At 41.6% G+C, this 13163-nt stretch overlaps 1 protein-coding gene across 1 annotated transcript; it reads left to right on the forward strand.

Annotated features, from left to right (window-relative positions):
- pitrm1 (pitrilysin metallopeptidase 1) lies at positions 1–12647 on the forward strand. The gene is made up of 27 exons (XM_063885103.1): positions 1–231; positions 1232–1337; positions 1517–1623; positions 1717–1868; positions 2214–2328; positions 2474–2570; positions 2911–3071; positions 3843–3969; positions 4114–4202; positions 4862–4990; positions 5128–5241; positions 5417–5513; positions 5635–5769; positions 5949–6087; positions 6383–6499; positions 7101–7230; positions 7694–7814; positions 8015–8091; positions 8184–8349; positions 8596–8696; positions 9133–9253; positions 9345–9392; positions 9864–9976; positions 10074–10196; positions 11408–11553; positions 12086–12188; positions 12317–12647. Exons 1-27 carry the CDS (start codon positions 185–187, stop codon positions 12408–12410), a joined length of 3075 nt encoding a protein of 1024 aa, XP_063741173.1. The 5' UTR covers positions 1–184; the 3' UTR covers positions 12411–12647.
- The last annotated feature ends 516 nt before the right edge of the window (positions 12648–13163 follow it).

The raw sequence follows: 13163 nt of genomic DNA on the forward strand, positions 1-13163 counted from the left end.
ATCTGCGCAATTGTTGTGGCCACGTTTTACGTGTGCAACTAATCCAATGTGTGAACGGTACTAGACACGGCATGACCTGAGATGCGATACGAAATAATGTGCAATTATTGAAAAATATTTAAAACAGTGTAGTTTTTAAAGCCGAATAAATTTGGATAGCAATCATTTTGTGACTGTCAAAGCCATGTTTCGGCAAACGAAGGCTGTGCTCCAAAAACTTCGATATCTGAGGTAAGTTAGCAAGCTAGCTTACACAAACCTGGTATTTTAATAAATGAAATGGTACTTTTGTATGTCGTTGACGTTTTGGTGTCACGACAGCATTCACTGACTGCCTGTGACAACATGACTGGATACCGTGTGATATTTAGGGAAAAAAAGGGCTCTGAATTTGCCGAAATGGGACAAGGGTTAGCGTTTAAACTGATGAAACAGCTGATGTAACCACAGATGAAAACGCATCACGTAGTGTTTATGTCACTAACCTTACTGTTTATAGTTCATATGTTTTAAAATTCAGAAAAACGTTTGACTGTGGATTGAAATACATATTGCTAACGGTTTCACCCGAGCCCATATTGATGATGCACACATTGTTTATGTGACCTTCCTTATATATAGCATTGGAGTAATGTATATGTTAGCATGTTATCTGAAATAGACACTTTGTGAATGCATTATCTGCAATAAGAGATAAACCAATAGCAGCAAAGTGCATGGTAACTTCCCATTCATTTATCTCTTATCTTCATCATCTTTAAATCTAAGCTCCACATGGGCATTTGCAATATTTAGGAAGCTTCCAATTAAACGTACCCTTTATTATAAAGTGTTCTCCTTCTGTCGGAATGTGTAAGTTAATAATAAACAAGATATGCCATGCAGTAGAGGGTTTTTGCATATGGTCTGAAATCAATGCACACTTTGGAAATGCATTGTTTGCCATGTAAGATGAGTCAAATCCACATCATGCTTGTTTATTCTTTAGTATCTTTAAGTCTTTAACCCACATGGATCTTGTGTGGCTGCACTACATTTTGTACCGACACATTTTGGAAGAGGACAACTTTTTATTTAAGATGCACAATTGTTTTCCAAAGCTGCATCGTTCTGTGGGGATGTGTCATGCAATTCACAGGATATTCATTGCTATACTATATCGAGATATCTGAATGAGTTTGTGCAAAGATGGGTGTGTTATTCATCGCATTATTCCCTTTTGTCTTTGCAGTTTCAATGGACAGCAGCACACATGGAGGCTGAATAGCACCAAAGCACAAGAGAGGGCCTGTCAGTACCAAGCAGGACAGAAAATCAGCGGCTTTACAGTCAGAGAGGTAAACTCAGCTTCACTCAGAGTAGTATGATTTAGGGGTCTCATTATGATTTGATTGACCTTCTAGTAACAACAATTAGTAAAAAGCTTGATTCGTCGGCGGAGACGCGACCTTGGACCTTCGTAAAAGAGTAGATTGCTTTAAGATAAAATGTCATTTTCTAATTTCTGTTCTCCCAGGTTGTGGTCGTCCCTGACTTGTTCCTCACAGCAGTGAAGTTGACTCATGATAAAACTGGAGCTCAGTACCTGCATGCGGCCAGAGATGACGCCAACAACCTCTTCAGGTTTGTGTTTTAGCAGTTCAAAATATTCATACACGACAACAGATCTTTAACAGGGTACGTTGGATGCTTCTTCCTCTTGTTATCCTCCTTCAGTGTGCAGTTCAGAACGACCCCGATGGACAGCACCGGCGTCCCTCACATCCTGGAGCACACGGTGCTGTGTGGATCTGAAAAGTATCCCTGCAGAGACCCGTTCTTCAAGATGCTCACACGCTCTCTGTCCACCTTCATGAACGCCTTCACAGGTACACAAAAATAAGGAGTGACTTCTGAGTGTGTGAGCAAAGGAGTCAGGAAAGCGTACTTATCCAAGGTTTTGAGTTTTTTATACGTCGTATCTTATATGTTTGGACTTCCTGATGTTTTATTATAGGGATTTAACTATTAAAATCGTTGCCTGCAAAAGTACAGTAAAACAACATCTGTTTACACATACGCTACACCTGCTGATATTGATTATATTGTTTGACTTTGTGCATTCTTGTAAAATGGATGTAAAGTTTTGATTATTTGAATAAACAGGAACCTTCTTTTTACTTCAAATGTGAGAAAAACCACTTCATGCTTAGTTATTGGTTATTTTCCTGCAGCCAGTGACTACACCATGTATCCGTTCTCAACACAAAATGGGAAGGACTTCCAGAACCTTCTGTCGGTGTATCTGGATGCAGTTTTCTTCCCTTGTTTACGAGAGCAGGACTTCTGGTGAGTGGTTCACTAGGCTCAAACTGCTCAGTATTATTTTTGTAGAAAAGGTGGACAAAGTTACCCTGAATGACTTGCTTGTGATTGTAATAAAGAGCCACTCTGCAGGTTGGTAACAGTCATACTGCTCTGATTGATTCTGCAGGCAGGAGGGCTGGAGGCTGGAGCACGAAGACCCCACAGATCTCAGCACCCCTCTGGTGTTCAAAGGAGTCGTGTTCAATGAGATGAAGGGCGCTTTCGTGAGTCAATCTGTACCCATTTTAAATGCATTGAAATAATCTCTTCCATATAATGATGTCATTTTTATACACACAGGGGCTTTATCTTAACTTTAATATAATGAATCACTCTCTGACCTCTAAAGAAGGTCAATAAAAACAATAATATTGAGCTCTCCTTGAACTAAATTAGCTCCAAAAAGCAGTAGATGATGATGACACGGGATACAATAAACCCTTGAAGTTGAAATACTGTGTGTTAAACACAAGACCAAGTGTTTACACTATCCATCTCTGAGTGAGTAACTAACAACGAGTATGACACACTGATGTGTGAGTGTATTTCTGTGTGTTCCTGCAGTCTGAAAACGAGAGTGTGTACGCCCAGCACCTCCAGAACAAGCTGTTCCCGGACCACACGTACTCCGTGGTGTCGGGAGGGGAGCCGCTCGCCATCCCCGACCTCACCTGGGAGCAACTCAAGCAGTTCCACGCCACACACTACCACCCCAGCAACGCCAGGTACACACACACGCACACATTCACTGCTTAGAAAACAACAGAAACACGTGTTGAATAATCCTCACAGCTCAGTCTGGTTTTTGTTGTTGTGATGAATCATTTCCTGCTGTAGATGCAGGATAGTTTAAATTCTCCTTGATGTTCACAGCAGTAAAACGTCAAACAATTCCCTTAACCGTCCATCATATAAAGGAAGACTACTATTTATTATCTTTCTTACGCATAAACTCAGGACAGAATCCATCCATTTGTCCAGCAGTGGCTCAGTCAGTAGGGGCTTGGACTGGGAATCGAAGGGTCGCCGGTTCAAGTCCCCGAACAGACTTGAAATATGGAAAGTGGACTGCTACTTGGAGAGGTCCCAGTTCACCTCCTAGGCCCTGCTGTGGTGCCCTTGAGCAAGGCACCGGACACCTCCAATCCCCCCTCCCCATTGCTCTCCGGGCGCTGCACAATAGCTGCCCACTGCTCCTAGTACTAGGATGGTTAAATGCAGAGGACCAATTCACTGTGTGTGCTCTGCTGTGTGCATGTATGTGACAATAAAGAGGGTTTCATCCTCCGATTCTATCTATGCAGCTTTCAAAATGTTACATGCGGGTAATAACACGCTCCCATGAAACTCTAACTAATAATAAAAACAACACATGCATCAACCATGACGATGCAAACTCAAACAGCAGAAATCCTGCAAGTACATTAGGCTTAAAAAGAGCGAAACGAGAACACACACAGAGACACCTCTGAGAGAGTTTTGAATACGTCTTCCAGGTTCTTCACATACGGAGATTTGCCTCTGGAGCAGCATCTGCAGCAGATCGAAGAGGAAGCTCTGTCCAAGTTTGAGCGCATCAACCCGAACACGGAGGTCCCGTCACAGCCGCACTGGAGCAGCCCGGTAAGCCCATCATCCACTCATATCAGAGTGTTCAGATAATCATTTAAACCCATCATGTGTTAAATTATCACGTGCATGCATAGTTCTTTCTAATTGGAAATGCACTGTGTGACTTTTCTGTGACTCTCCATGCTTTTCTCCCAGAGAGAAGACCATGTGACCTGCGGCCTTGATGCCATGGCTCCAGATCCAAAGAGGCAGGACACGCTGTGTGTGAGCTACCTGCTGGGAGAGTAAGGACACGTTATCTCCTCCTGTTGCTCAAACTCTCTGCAATAGGACAGCGTTTATGACTTTCTGAAGCCAATGCCTCCTCTGTCTCTCCTCCTCTTCTTGTCCACATTGGCTGAAATCGTGCTGGAGCCATTTTTACTTTAACCAAAGTATTATTGTTTGATTATTAATGTTTTAGATTATATTTATCTATCTTTATATACTTCTGCTGTCCTTAAATATGCACTGAGGCTGTGATAATGCAACATATATCATTGATGTCCCTATAGAGCAAGGACAATGGGGAGACTAGGTTGGGTGAGGAATAAGTGAACTCCTTTGACCGTGAGCTCTTTTTGTGACATCTTTGTATGAATCAGGTTTATGTCAATCATTTCTGTTTGTTTGACGCCTGCATGGATAGCAAATCATTATTGATGAATGAAAAATAAAACAGTGAAGAAACTAATTGAGGCGAGTCAGAAACCAAAACCCAGAGTAAGGACAAAGTGCTTTTGTTTTGAAATGGGCTAAAACGCCTCAACATGTAGTCATTTTAGCAGCTTTTCTAGGGGTTTCTACCTCAGTACAAATAGATATTTTATGCCACTTCTCTTTAAAAAATGAAGCTTTGAGTTCGCTCTGTAACATGTGATCTGTTGTCCTGGTTCCTCTGCAGCATCACGGACACGTTTGAGGGATTCACTCTCAGCCTGCTGTCCTCTCTCATGATGTCCGGGCCGAACTCTCCTTTCTACAAAGCTCTCATCGAACCCAACATAGGGACTGACTTCTCCTCCGTCGCAGGGTGACTAAGATCACAACAGCTGTGTTATGCTTAAATGGGATCAGTCCCAGTTTGATCTTACTGGTTCAGTTTGAGATCTTACTTATTGACTTCATATTTTACTACATGCACGTTGAAGTGTGTTATTGTGTGTGCAGATACGATGGCAGCACCAGAGAGGCGTCGTTCAGCATCGGACTGCAGGGGATGGCCGAGGAGGACACGGAGAAGGTGAAGCAAATCATCAGCAAAACCATCGATGACATCATAGAGTGAGTACCAGCCACATCTGGGGCTCTGGTTCTTATTTCAGAGCTTCGTGTTAAATGTGTACTGCTTCGTTTGAGGAGTTATATTTGGAAGTGTGTGCCTCGCAGCTCTGTGTCTGAGCTTGCAAATTTAGGCAGATTTGTTATTTTTTTAAATGATCCCTTTTTTCCATCACAGGAAAGGCTTTGAGGAGGAAAGGATCGAGGCTCTCCTCCATAAGATCGAGATCCAGATGAAGCACCAGTCCACAAACTTCGGCCTCGCTCTGGCCTCGGTGAGTTCACTTTCTCTGTGACCCTCATTTAGTTTTTACAACCACAAGGACACTTCATGGACGTAAAGTAAACTGTTCTATTTATTTATTTTTATTCCTGTATGTTTTTGTGTGTTTCTAGTACATAGCGTCGTCCTGGAATCATGACGGTAACCCGGTGGAGCTGCTGCAGATCAGCGACAGCGTCACACAGTTCAGAAAGGCCCTGAAGGAAAACCCTCGCTTCCTGCAGGACAAAGTCAAACACTACTTCAAGGTGAATGAACCGTGTTTGTATAGTTGCAAGGTGATGGCAGAGGACTAAAGGGGCATGCAGCTGTCTCTGTGCAGGGTAATGAGGAGGTTGGGCATGCACTCTTTACTGAGTCTTTATCTCTGTTCTCTGGATGACTTTAGGATTTAAAGCTAACGCATGTTTCTTTTCTTTAAATGCAGGAGAACACACACAGGCTGACCCTCTCTATGAGTCCAGATGAAGCGTACCTGGAGAAACAGGCCAAGGCAGAGGAGGAGAAGCTGCAGAAGAAGATCCAGGCTCTGTCCGACAGCGACAGGAAGGAGATCTATGAGAAAGGTAACAAACGTTTCAATCAGTTCACACTCTTATCTAATGAACAATATTATATTTAAGACATTTCTTTAGGGAATGCGTTTCCAAAAACCTCGGTTTTGTCTTTCTGTGTGGGTGGGAGTTTATAGTCCGTATCACTGAGTCTCTTGGTGTGATATAACTATAATTAGCCTCTGAGAGATGAACAAAATAACTGATTTCTGATGCAAATACTGCAAGTGCATGATTAAACTAGCATGTAATATAGGGGTCTTTCAATTCGAGAGATATCACAGTGTTTGGTGTTTTTTTGTCTAAGGTCTGGAGCTGCTGGCCGCTCAGAGTAAAACTCAGGATGCTTCCTGTCTGCCTGCTCTCAAAGTGTCTGACATTGAGGCGACCATTCCCATCACTCCTGTTCAGATCACCACCGCAGGTATATGACTCATTTCTGCATTTTATTGCACTTTTTCATACTTTTTGTTGGCTTTTTTTTGGCTTATAAATAAATAAAATAAAAGTTCAATCTAAATATTTTAAATGAAAATGAAATAATGGGAACTTAAAATACTTTACTTTTATTTTCGCTTCATTTAATTTATTATTATTTGAATTAAATGTTATTTTAATTTTACATTTGTAGTGCACTATTACACTTTTAGTTTGGGCTTTATTTTAATTAAACATTATTGTAATTTAATATTATTTAATGATTGAAATTTCAAATTCTTCTTGCAGTATTATACTTTTATTTTGGCTTCATTTTAATTTAATATTATATTAATTTTCAATTTAATTTAAATGAATTTTGAGCTATTTTACTTTTATTTATTCCTCATTTTAATTTAACATCATTTTAGTTTAATTTTTATATATTTTTTCCTTGTATTTCTTAAGTATGATGTATGTCAGAGGAACCTGGGACTTTAGACTTTCGTTGCTTAACTAAGCTGTAGCTATTTTGCATTTGATACCCCTGTCAGGAGTTTTTAATAAAGATCTCAACCCCCCCCCCCCCCACCTCTGAATCCCTTCAGGAGGGGTCCCTCTGCAGCTCTGTGAGCAGCCCACCAACGGCCTGGTTTACTTCAGAGCGGTGTGCAGCCTCAACACGCTGCCGGAGGAGCTCCGGCTCTACGTGCCGCTCTTCTGCAGCGTCGTCACCAAGTGAGTGCATCTGTCAGTGTGGTCTATTGGAATTAAATAATAATAAATAAAGTAAAATAAATAAATGTATACGGACACAAGAAGTGATAGTAAAATGTCCCAAAAATAATACAATATTAATATTACTAAATAAAATAAGCAAAAATGTGAAGTAAAAACACAACAAATTAAATAAATATCTTGAAAATATTTTGTCGAATAAAAGAATAAGAAACATTAATCCAGCTAAACATCATTTTTCCTTTTTTATTTCTGCGAATAAATCTATGCTGATCAGGATTTCCTTTCGGTCTGTGAACTGTAATTAATATTTGAGGTTACTGTTTCTATATTTAGAACAATCCTCAGACTGCACATGCTTTCCAACATGCATTTTAAATACTGTGTGTGTGTGTGTGTGTGTGTGTGTGTGTGTGTGTGTGTGTGTGTGTGTGTGTGTGTGTGTGTGTGTGTGTGTGTTCAGGATGGGCTGCGGAGGTCTGGACTACAGGCAGCAGTCGCAGGAGAAGGAGCTGAGGACGGGGGGGATGTCCGTGTCCCCTCACATCACCTCTGACTCCACCCAGCTGGACATGTACGAGCAGGTCAGTGCTTCTGCTGCTGCAACAACATACTAAAGCCTGCAAAGTATAAAAGGAAAGCTGCTGTTGATGCTGCATCCAAACACTAATCAGATTAGGGAAGGAATGAGGCACGTGCTTCTCAAAAGATGACCAAAAAGAGAGAGCCTCCTCCAACACCTGAGCAGTGACTCATTGTGTCTCTGATTGTCTCTCTGCTTCAGGGAGTCCTCCTGTTCTCCTCCTGCCTGGAGAGGAACCTCCCTCACATGTTTCAGCTGTGGAGTGACACGTTCAACAGGTGCGTCCTCCCAGCACTTCAGATCACCTGCAGCTAGAGGGGATACTTTAACGGTTTCAATGAACAGAGCCGGCTCTATTTTTTCCCTCCAGCCCCCACTTTGACGACGAGGAGCGCCTGAGAGTGCTGGTGATGATGTCGGCGCAGGAGTTGGCCAATGGGATCGCTTACTCCGGTCACATGTACGCCATGACCCGAGCGTGCAGACACCTGACTCCAGCCGGAGACCTGCAGGAGACGTTCGGAGGGATGGAACAGGTGAGGGACACTTAGAGGTGTATCTCAATGAAAGCTAATGGAGCTCCAGGAGTCTTTTATCGTACATCTTATCGTTTGTCACATAAATGCAGTGCGATGATTGGTCCCTTTTACCTGAGAGGATATTAACCTGGGCAAGAAGGAGGGCTTCGTTATTTCATTGGTGCCGGACGGTTGGGTTTGTTTTCCTACCTGTTGCTTCTGCAGTTTGAGAAACAGCTGTTTTGTGTTGTGTTTGGACGTCAGGTGAAGTTTATGAAGAGGATAGCGGAGATGTCGGAACTCAGTCAAGTCATCCGGACTCTACCGAGGATCAAGAAGCATCTGCTGAACCCCGACAACATGAGGTGGGTTCACCTGCTGATAAATGAACAGAATTAGAAGCACTTTTTTCAGTTTTTCAGCCATTTTTCAAAGTAGTTTTCCTGCTGTTTATGTTGTTGAGATTTCTGTAATTTAACTAAATTATTTTTAAGGTTTGTGTTCTTTTGTATCCTCTGAATATGATGCTGGTTTCCTTTAAATTCTTTGTACATTCTATATTTATTCTATTTAATATTCCTCACCTTTCACACTTATCGTAGATATTATTTACTGCTTTATATTTTGTTTTTGTTTATATTTTTCTGTACATTTTTTCTCCCAAATGTATATTTTTTACTTATTTTAAAAATGCTATTTCATTTTATTACATTGCCTTGTTTTTATGATGCTGCAATGACAAAAAAATCCCAATTAGGGATCAATAAAGTCCATCTATGTCCATGTTCCTTATTCTTTTAGGTGTGCAATCAACACGACTCCACAGAAGATGCCCGACTCCGCCGCTCAGCTGGAGAGTTTCATGAAGGACGTGGCAGAAAACAGAAAGACGCGCAAACCTGTCAGAACGAATATCATTGAGGTGAGGCGTGGAGAGGAAAACTGGACCAATAAACCAGTCAGATTTTCTGTTATGGTGGCATGTTGATCACTAACGTGTTGCTTCATTGCAGAGACCCCTCGACCCACAGGGATCCGGGCTGAGCAGGAAACTCATCTCTGTGAGTTCATCTCTGATTATCAATTGAATATTAACCAATTAAGCATCCGTGTATCATTTATATATGTATGCCTTTATTTTGTACTTTGATAACTAAAAACAGCAGGAGTTTCTGGGGTTTAGGGAACGTTGAAAGAGTTTGAATTAAAAACAAGGACATTTTTTATTTGCGAAAGGAACCAAAAATATATTATTTGTTATTATTATTATTATTAATATTATTACTACATAATGTTGTTGTTGTTGTTGTTGTTGTTATTATTATAATTATTACATATTATTATTATTATTATTATTATTCTTACATATTGCCTTCAACATATTGTATAAATGATGCTTCAGCTTTAATTTAAATGAATGTGAACACCTGAAATGTCTTTATTTTGTGAGACTTTTTCCAAGACAGTGTGTCGATCTTTCCTTCTGAAGCAGGATTAATCGGTGTGTGTTTTCCTATATTTTCATTTTCCAGGAGGTTAACTTCCAGCCCTGTCAGATGAAGACGTTCTTCCAGATGCCGTTCCCCATCAACTTCGTCAGCGAGAGCATCCGCACGGTCCCGTTCGCCCACGAGGATTACGCCAGGTAAATAAACCCAAATAAAGATCAAAGTGTAAGGAGTATTTCTGCAGTGATAGCAGGACTTTCCCTCTGACCGTCTCTCTCTCTCCTCTGTCTCTAGTCTGTGCATCCTGGCGAGGATGATGACGTCCAAGTTCCTCCACGGAGAGATCCGGGAGAAGGGCGGGGCTTACGGGGGCGGAGCCAGGATGGGAGGCGGCCTCTTCTCCTTTTACTCGTACAGGTGGGAGCCGATCGACGCACTGAAACCAGCTCTGGACTCAGCTTTGTTTTGGACATTTTAGAAGCAAACCGCTGCATGATTAATGACAGATCACCGTTTATAAACTATCTAAAGCTTATAGCATAGCATTTACTGATCACACTTCAATATTTCAAGAACCCTGGACCTTCTACGTCCGTTAGACGTCCAGTTTTTGAAGGAAAATGTGTGTGGGTTTCAGGGTGCAAACATACTTTCTTAGAAATGTATTTAGTTCAGTATTCCACTTGAAAGCTATAGTTCTTTACCAATGAATTTAATCCCCCAATGATAGCTAACCTCAGTTATTACGCGGCTTAGTTGAATACTCAGTTCTGATTGGTCAATTCCGAACATGTGACACGTCGTTAATACAGGAGTACAGACGGCTGTGTTGCTACGGAGGATCAACAAAGAGAAAGAGGTTAAAAGACGGAGCGCAGAAGACGACGGACAGGAAGCGAACACTCACAGGAACAGGGTCTGGGCTCTGCAGGGTTTAAGGACTGGTTAGTGGATCAGAAACTGTGAACAGTTACAGAAAACCTCCATCAGTGCTGCCCTAAAGGTGTTGTTGTCGCAGTTCCAGCCGGAGTTTTTCTTAGTTGAAGAAATACGATCATTTTGAAGCAGAGTCGGCGCCAGAGCAGATCTACTGGAGGGGCATTGGGTCATTGGCGGGGGGGGGGGGGGGGGGGGCTTGCTTGCTTGCTTGCTTGCTTGCTTGCTTTTGTGACATTAAAAACTCTTTAGCAACTTCGAACTCAGCGTCAATTATAGTCGATTGTGACAGATCGAGAATATGCTTCACAGCTGGTAGGAGGGGCATCAATGACCGCTAGGGGGGGCACGGCCCTCGAATGCCCCCCCTTAGCGCCTGCACTGTTTTGAAGTCAATCAAATAATTTCCCTTAATATTGGGAGTCGAGTCGTGAGTGTGTTTAGTATCTGGCTGTGTAATAAGCGGGATAATGGTCTTATTTCAAAGGGTCAGGTGATCCTTTCCCCATAATGAGCGCCTCGCTGCACATTAGCCCTTACTTATGAACAGCAGCAACAATTGCTCTCCTGCAAAGAGAAATACTCTGTATTTTAAAAGTGTTGCCTCTCTTTGCCCTCTTTGTTTTGTTGGATACATAAATAAGGATTTCTCGGTGGGTTTTGACCTCATGTCTCCTCTCCTCTCTCCTCAGGGACCCGAACTCCATGCAGACCCTGGCAGCGTTCCGGAGAGGAGTGGACTGGGCCAAGTCGGGTCAGTTCTCTCAGCAGGACATCGACGAAGCCAAGCTGTCTGTCTTCTCAGCCGTGGACTCACCTGTGGCCCCCGCCAGCAAAGGTGAGACCCCCCCCTACTGGGTTCAAACAACTGGATTTAGCAATGGACAAGATCATTTCTCAGATCAAGGCTTCTGAGCAACAACATTTTTTATTTTAAAGGATTTGATAGGGATTAGATCTGCTGTGTCACAACGTCAGATCTTTAGACCTCTTAAAATCTGTGTTTCTGCCCGGCAACAGTCAGTCGAACTGTGCCAAAGATAAAATTAAGGAACTATATGTATTTTTTACCTTTCGTTTGCCGAAGTGGTATTTCTCCACTCAGTTCTTGTGTTTTATGTCCTTTAAAAGTGAATATTTGAGGTTTTTTGGTCAGATACTTTAAAGAAACCACTTAGTTTGTGTCGGAAAATGCCCCATCACAATTACCTGATCAGGAAAACAATTATTTAACTTCATAATGAACGTGATAAAAGTTAATTGGAGCCTTAATTTGGGTGCATTACCTTTTTAAATTGAAGCAGTGTTTGGTGTGCTGCTTGTAACCAGACACTTGTTCCGTGGTGTGTGTGTCTGTGTGTGTGCTGCAGGAATGGGTGGTTTCCTGAGTGGCGTCTCAGATGAGATGATGCAGGGTCACAGAGAGAGGCTCTTCGCTGTCTCTCACAGAGGCCTGGTGGAGGCGGCCGAGAGGTAAACCGTTTATCCAAATCGTGTTGAGAAACCCAGATAGAACGGACATTTGAAAACTCACAATCCTGCAGGTAAAGGAGATGAAATGCAGTATAGTTCATGTCTCTTTGGTGCTGTTCTCCCCACAGATATCTGGGTGTGGGTCAGAGGACGTGTGGTGTGGCCATCCTGGGCCCAGAGAACGAGACGATTAAAAAAGACCCGTCCTGGATTGTAAAATAATCCGATCTGCAGGAGATGTGATGTTACTAAAGCTGGACTGAATAGTGGAAGAATCCCAAATATCTATTACTGTTAGGGTTATTTTTTAAATGGTGGCAAAAAAGCTGAAGCGCACAAAACCAGAGGATCCGTTTTTTGAGTAAATCTGACTCTTCAGATAGTTACTCTTCTTTTATATATTCAGTTATGTACATATTTAGGAAAATGTGATTATTAAATAACAGTATAATATTGGAATCTGAGTCTCCTCATTGTTCCCTATGATTAGGATTCGTTCAGTGACTGTAGTCCGTGCTAAAGAGGACCTGATGATGGAGCAACACATCAGCAGTGCAAACACTCTTCTAAAGTTGTGTCAAACTTGGATTTAATGTAATTTAACACGTGTTTAACTAAGTCTCTACCACGGTTATACTATACTTTGACTTTGTATGGTCTTTATGACGTATAATGCTTTGCCTTTTTAGATGTGTTGTAGTCCGTAATTCAATATGACTTGTTTTTTGGACATATTTAGGACTTTTATTACACATTTCAGACGTACTCTATTTTGATTTTGCGTATTTTCACAACACGGTGACTTTTAACTGATATTTTCAACACAATATTATAACCTTTCTTGTTTTTTTAAATATATACTTTACCATGACTTTTTTCCCCCAATTTCTGACGTACCAAACTATGACTTTATTACGGCAATAATATAAGGAATGTCCTTTATATAAAACTAACTTCAATCAGCACAAATCACAA

Source organism: Eleginops maclovinus, chromosome 6 (assembly GCF_036324505.1).
Source record: "Eleginops maclovinus isolate JMC-PN-2008 ecotype Puerto Natales chromosome 6, JC_Emac_rtc_rv5, whole genome shotgun sequence".
NCBI lineage: Eukaryota > Metazoa > Chordata > Actinopteri > Perciformes > Eleginopidae > Eleginops > Eleginops maclovinus.

Bases quoted from the DNA above. Each gene is read 5' to 3' on its own strand.
- pitrm1 (XM_063885103.1), top strand. From the start codon at position 185: ATGTTTCGGCAAACGAAGGCTGTGCTCCAAAAACTTCGATATCTGAG. The intron at 7,815-8,014 runs GTCAGTGCTTCT...TCTCTGCTTCAG, and splicing joins AGCTGGACATGTACGAGCAG to GGAGTCCTCCTGTTCTCCTC. The intron at 8,092-8,183 runs GTGCGTCCTCCC...TTTTCCCTCCAG, and splicing joins TGGAGTGACACGTTCAACAG to CCCCCACTTTGACGACGAGG.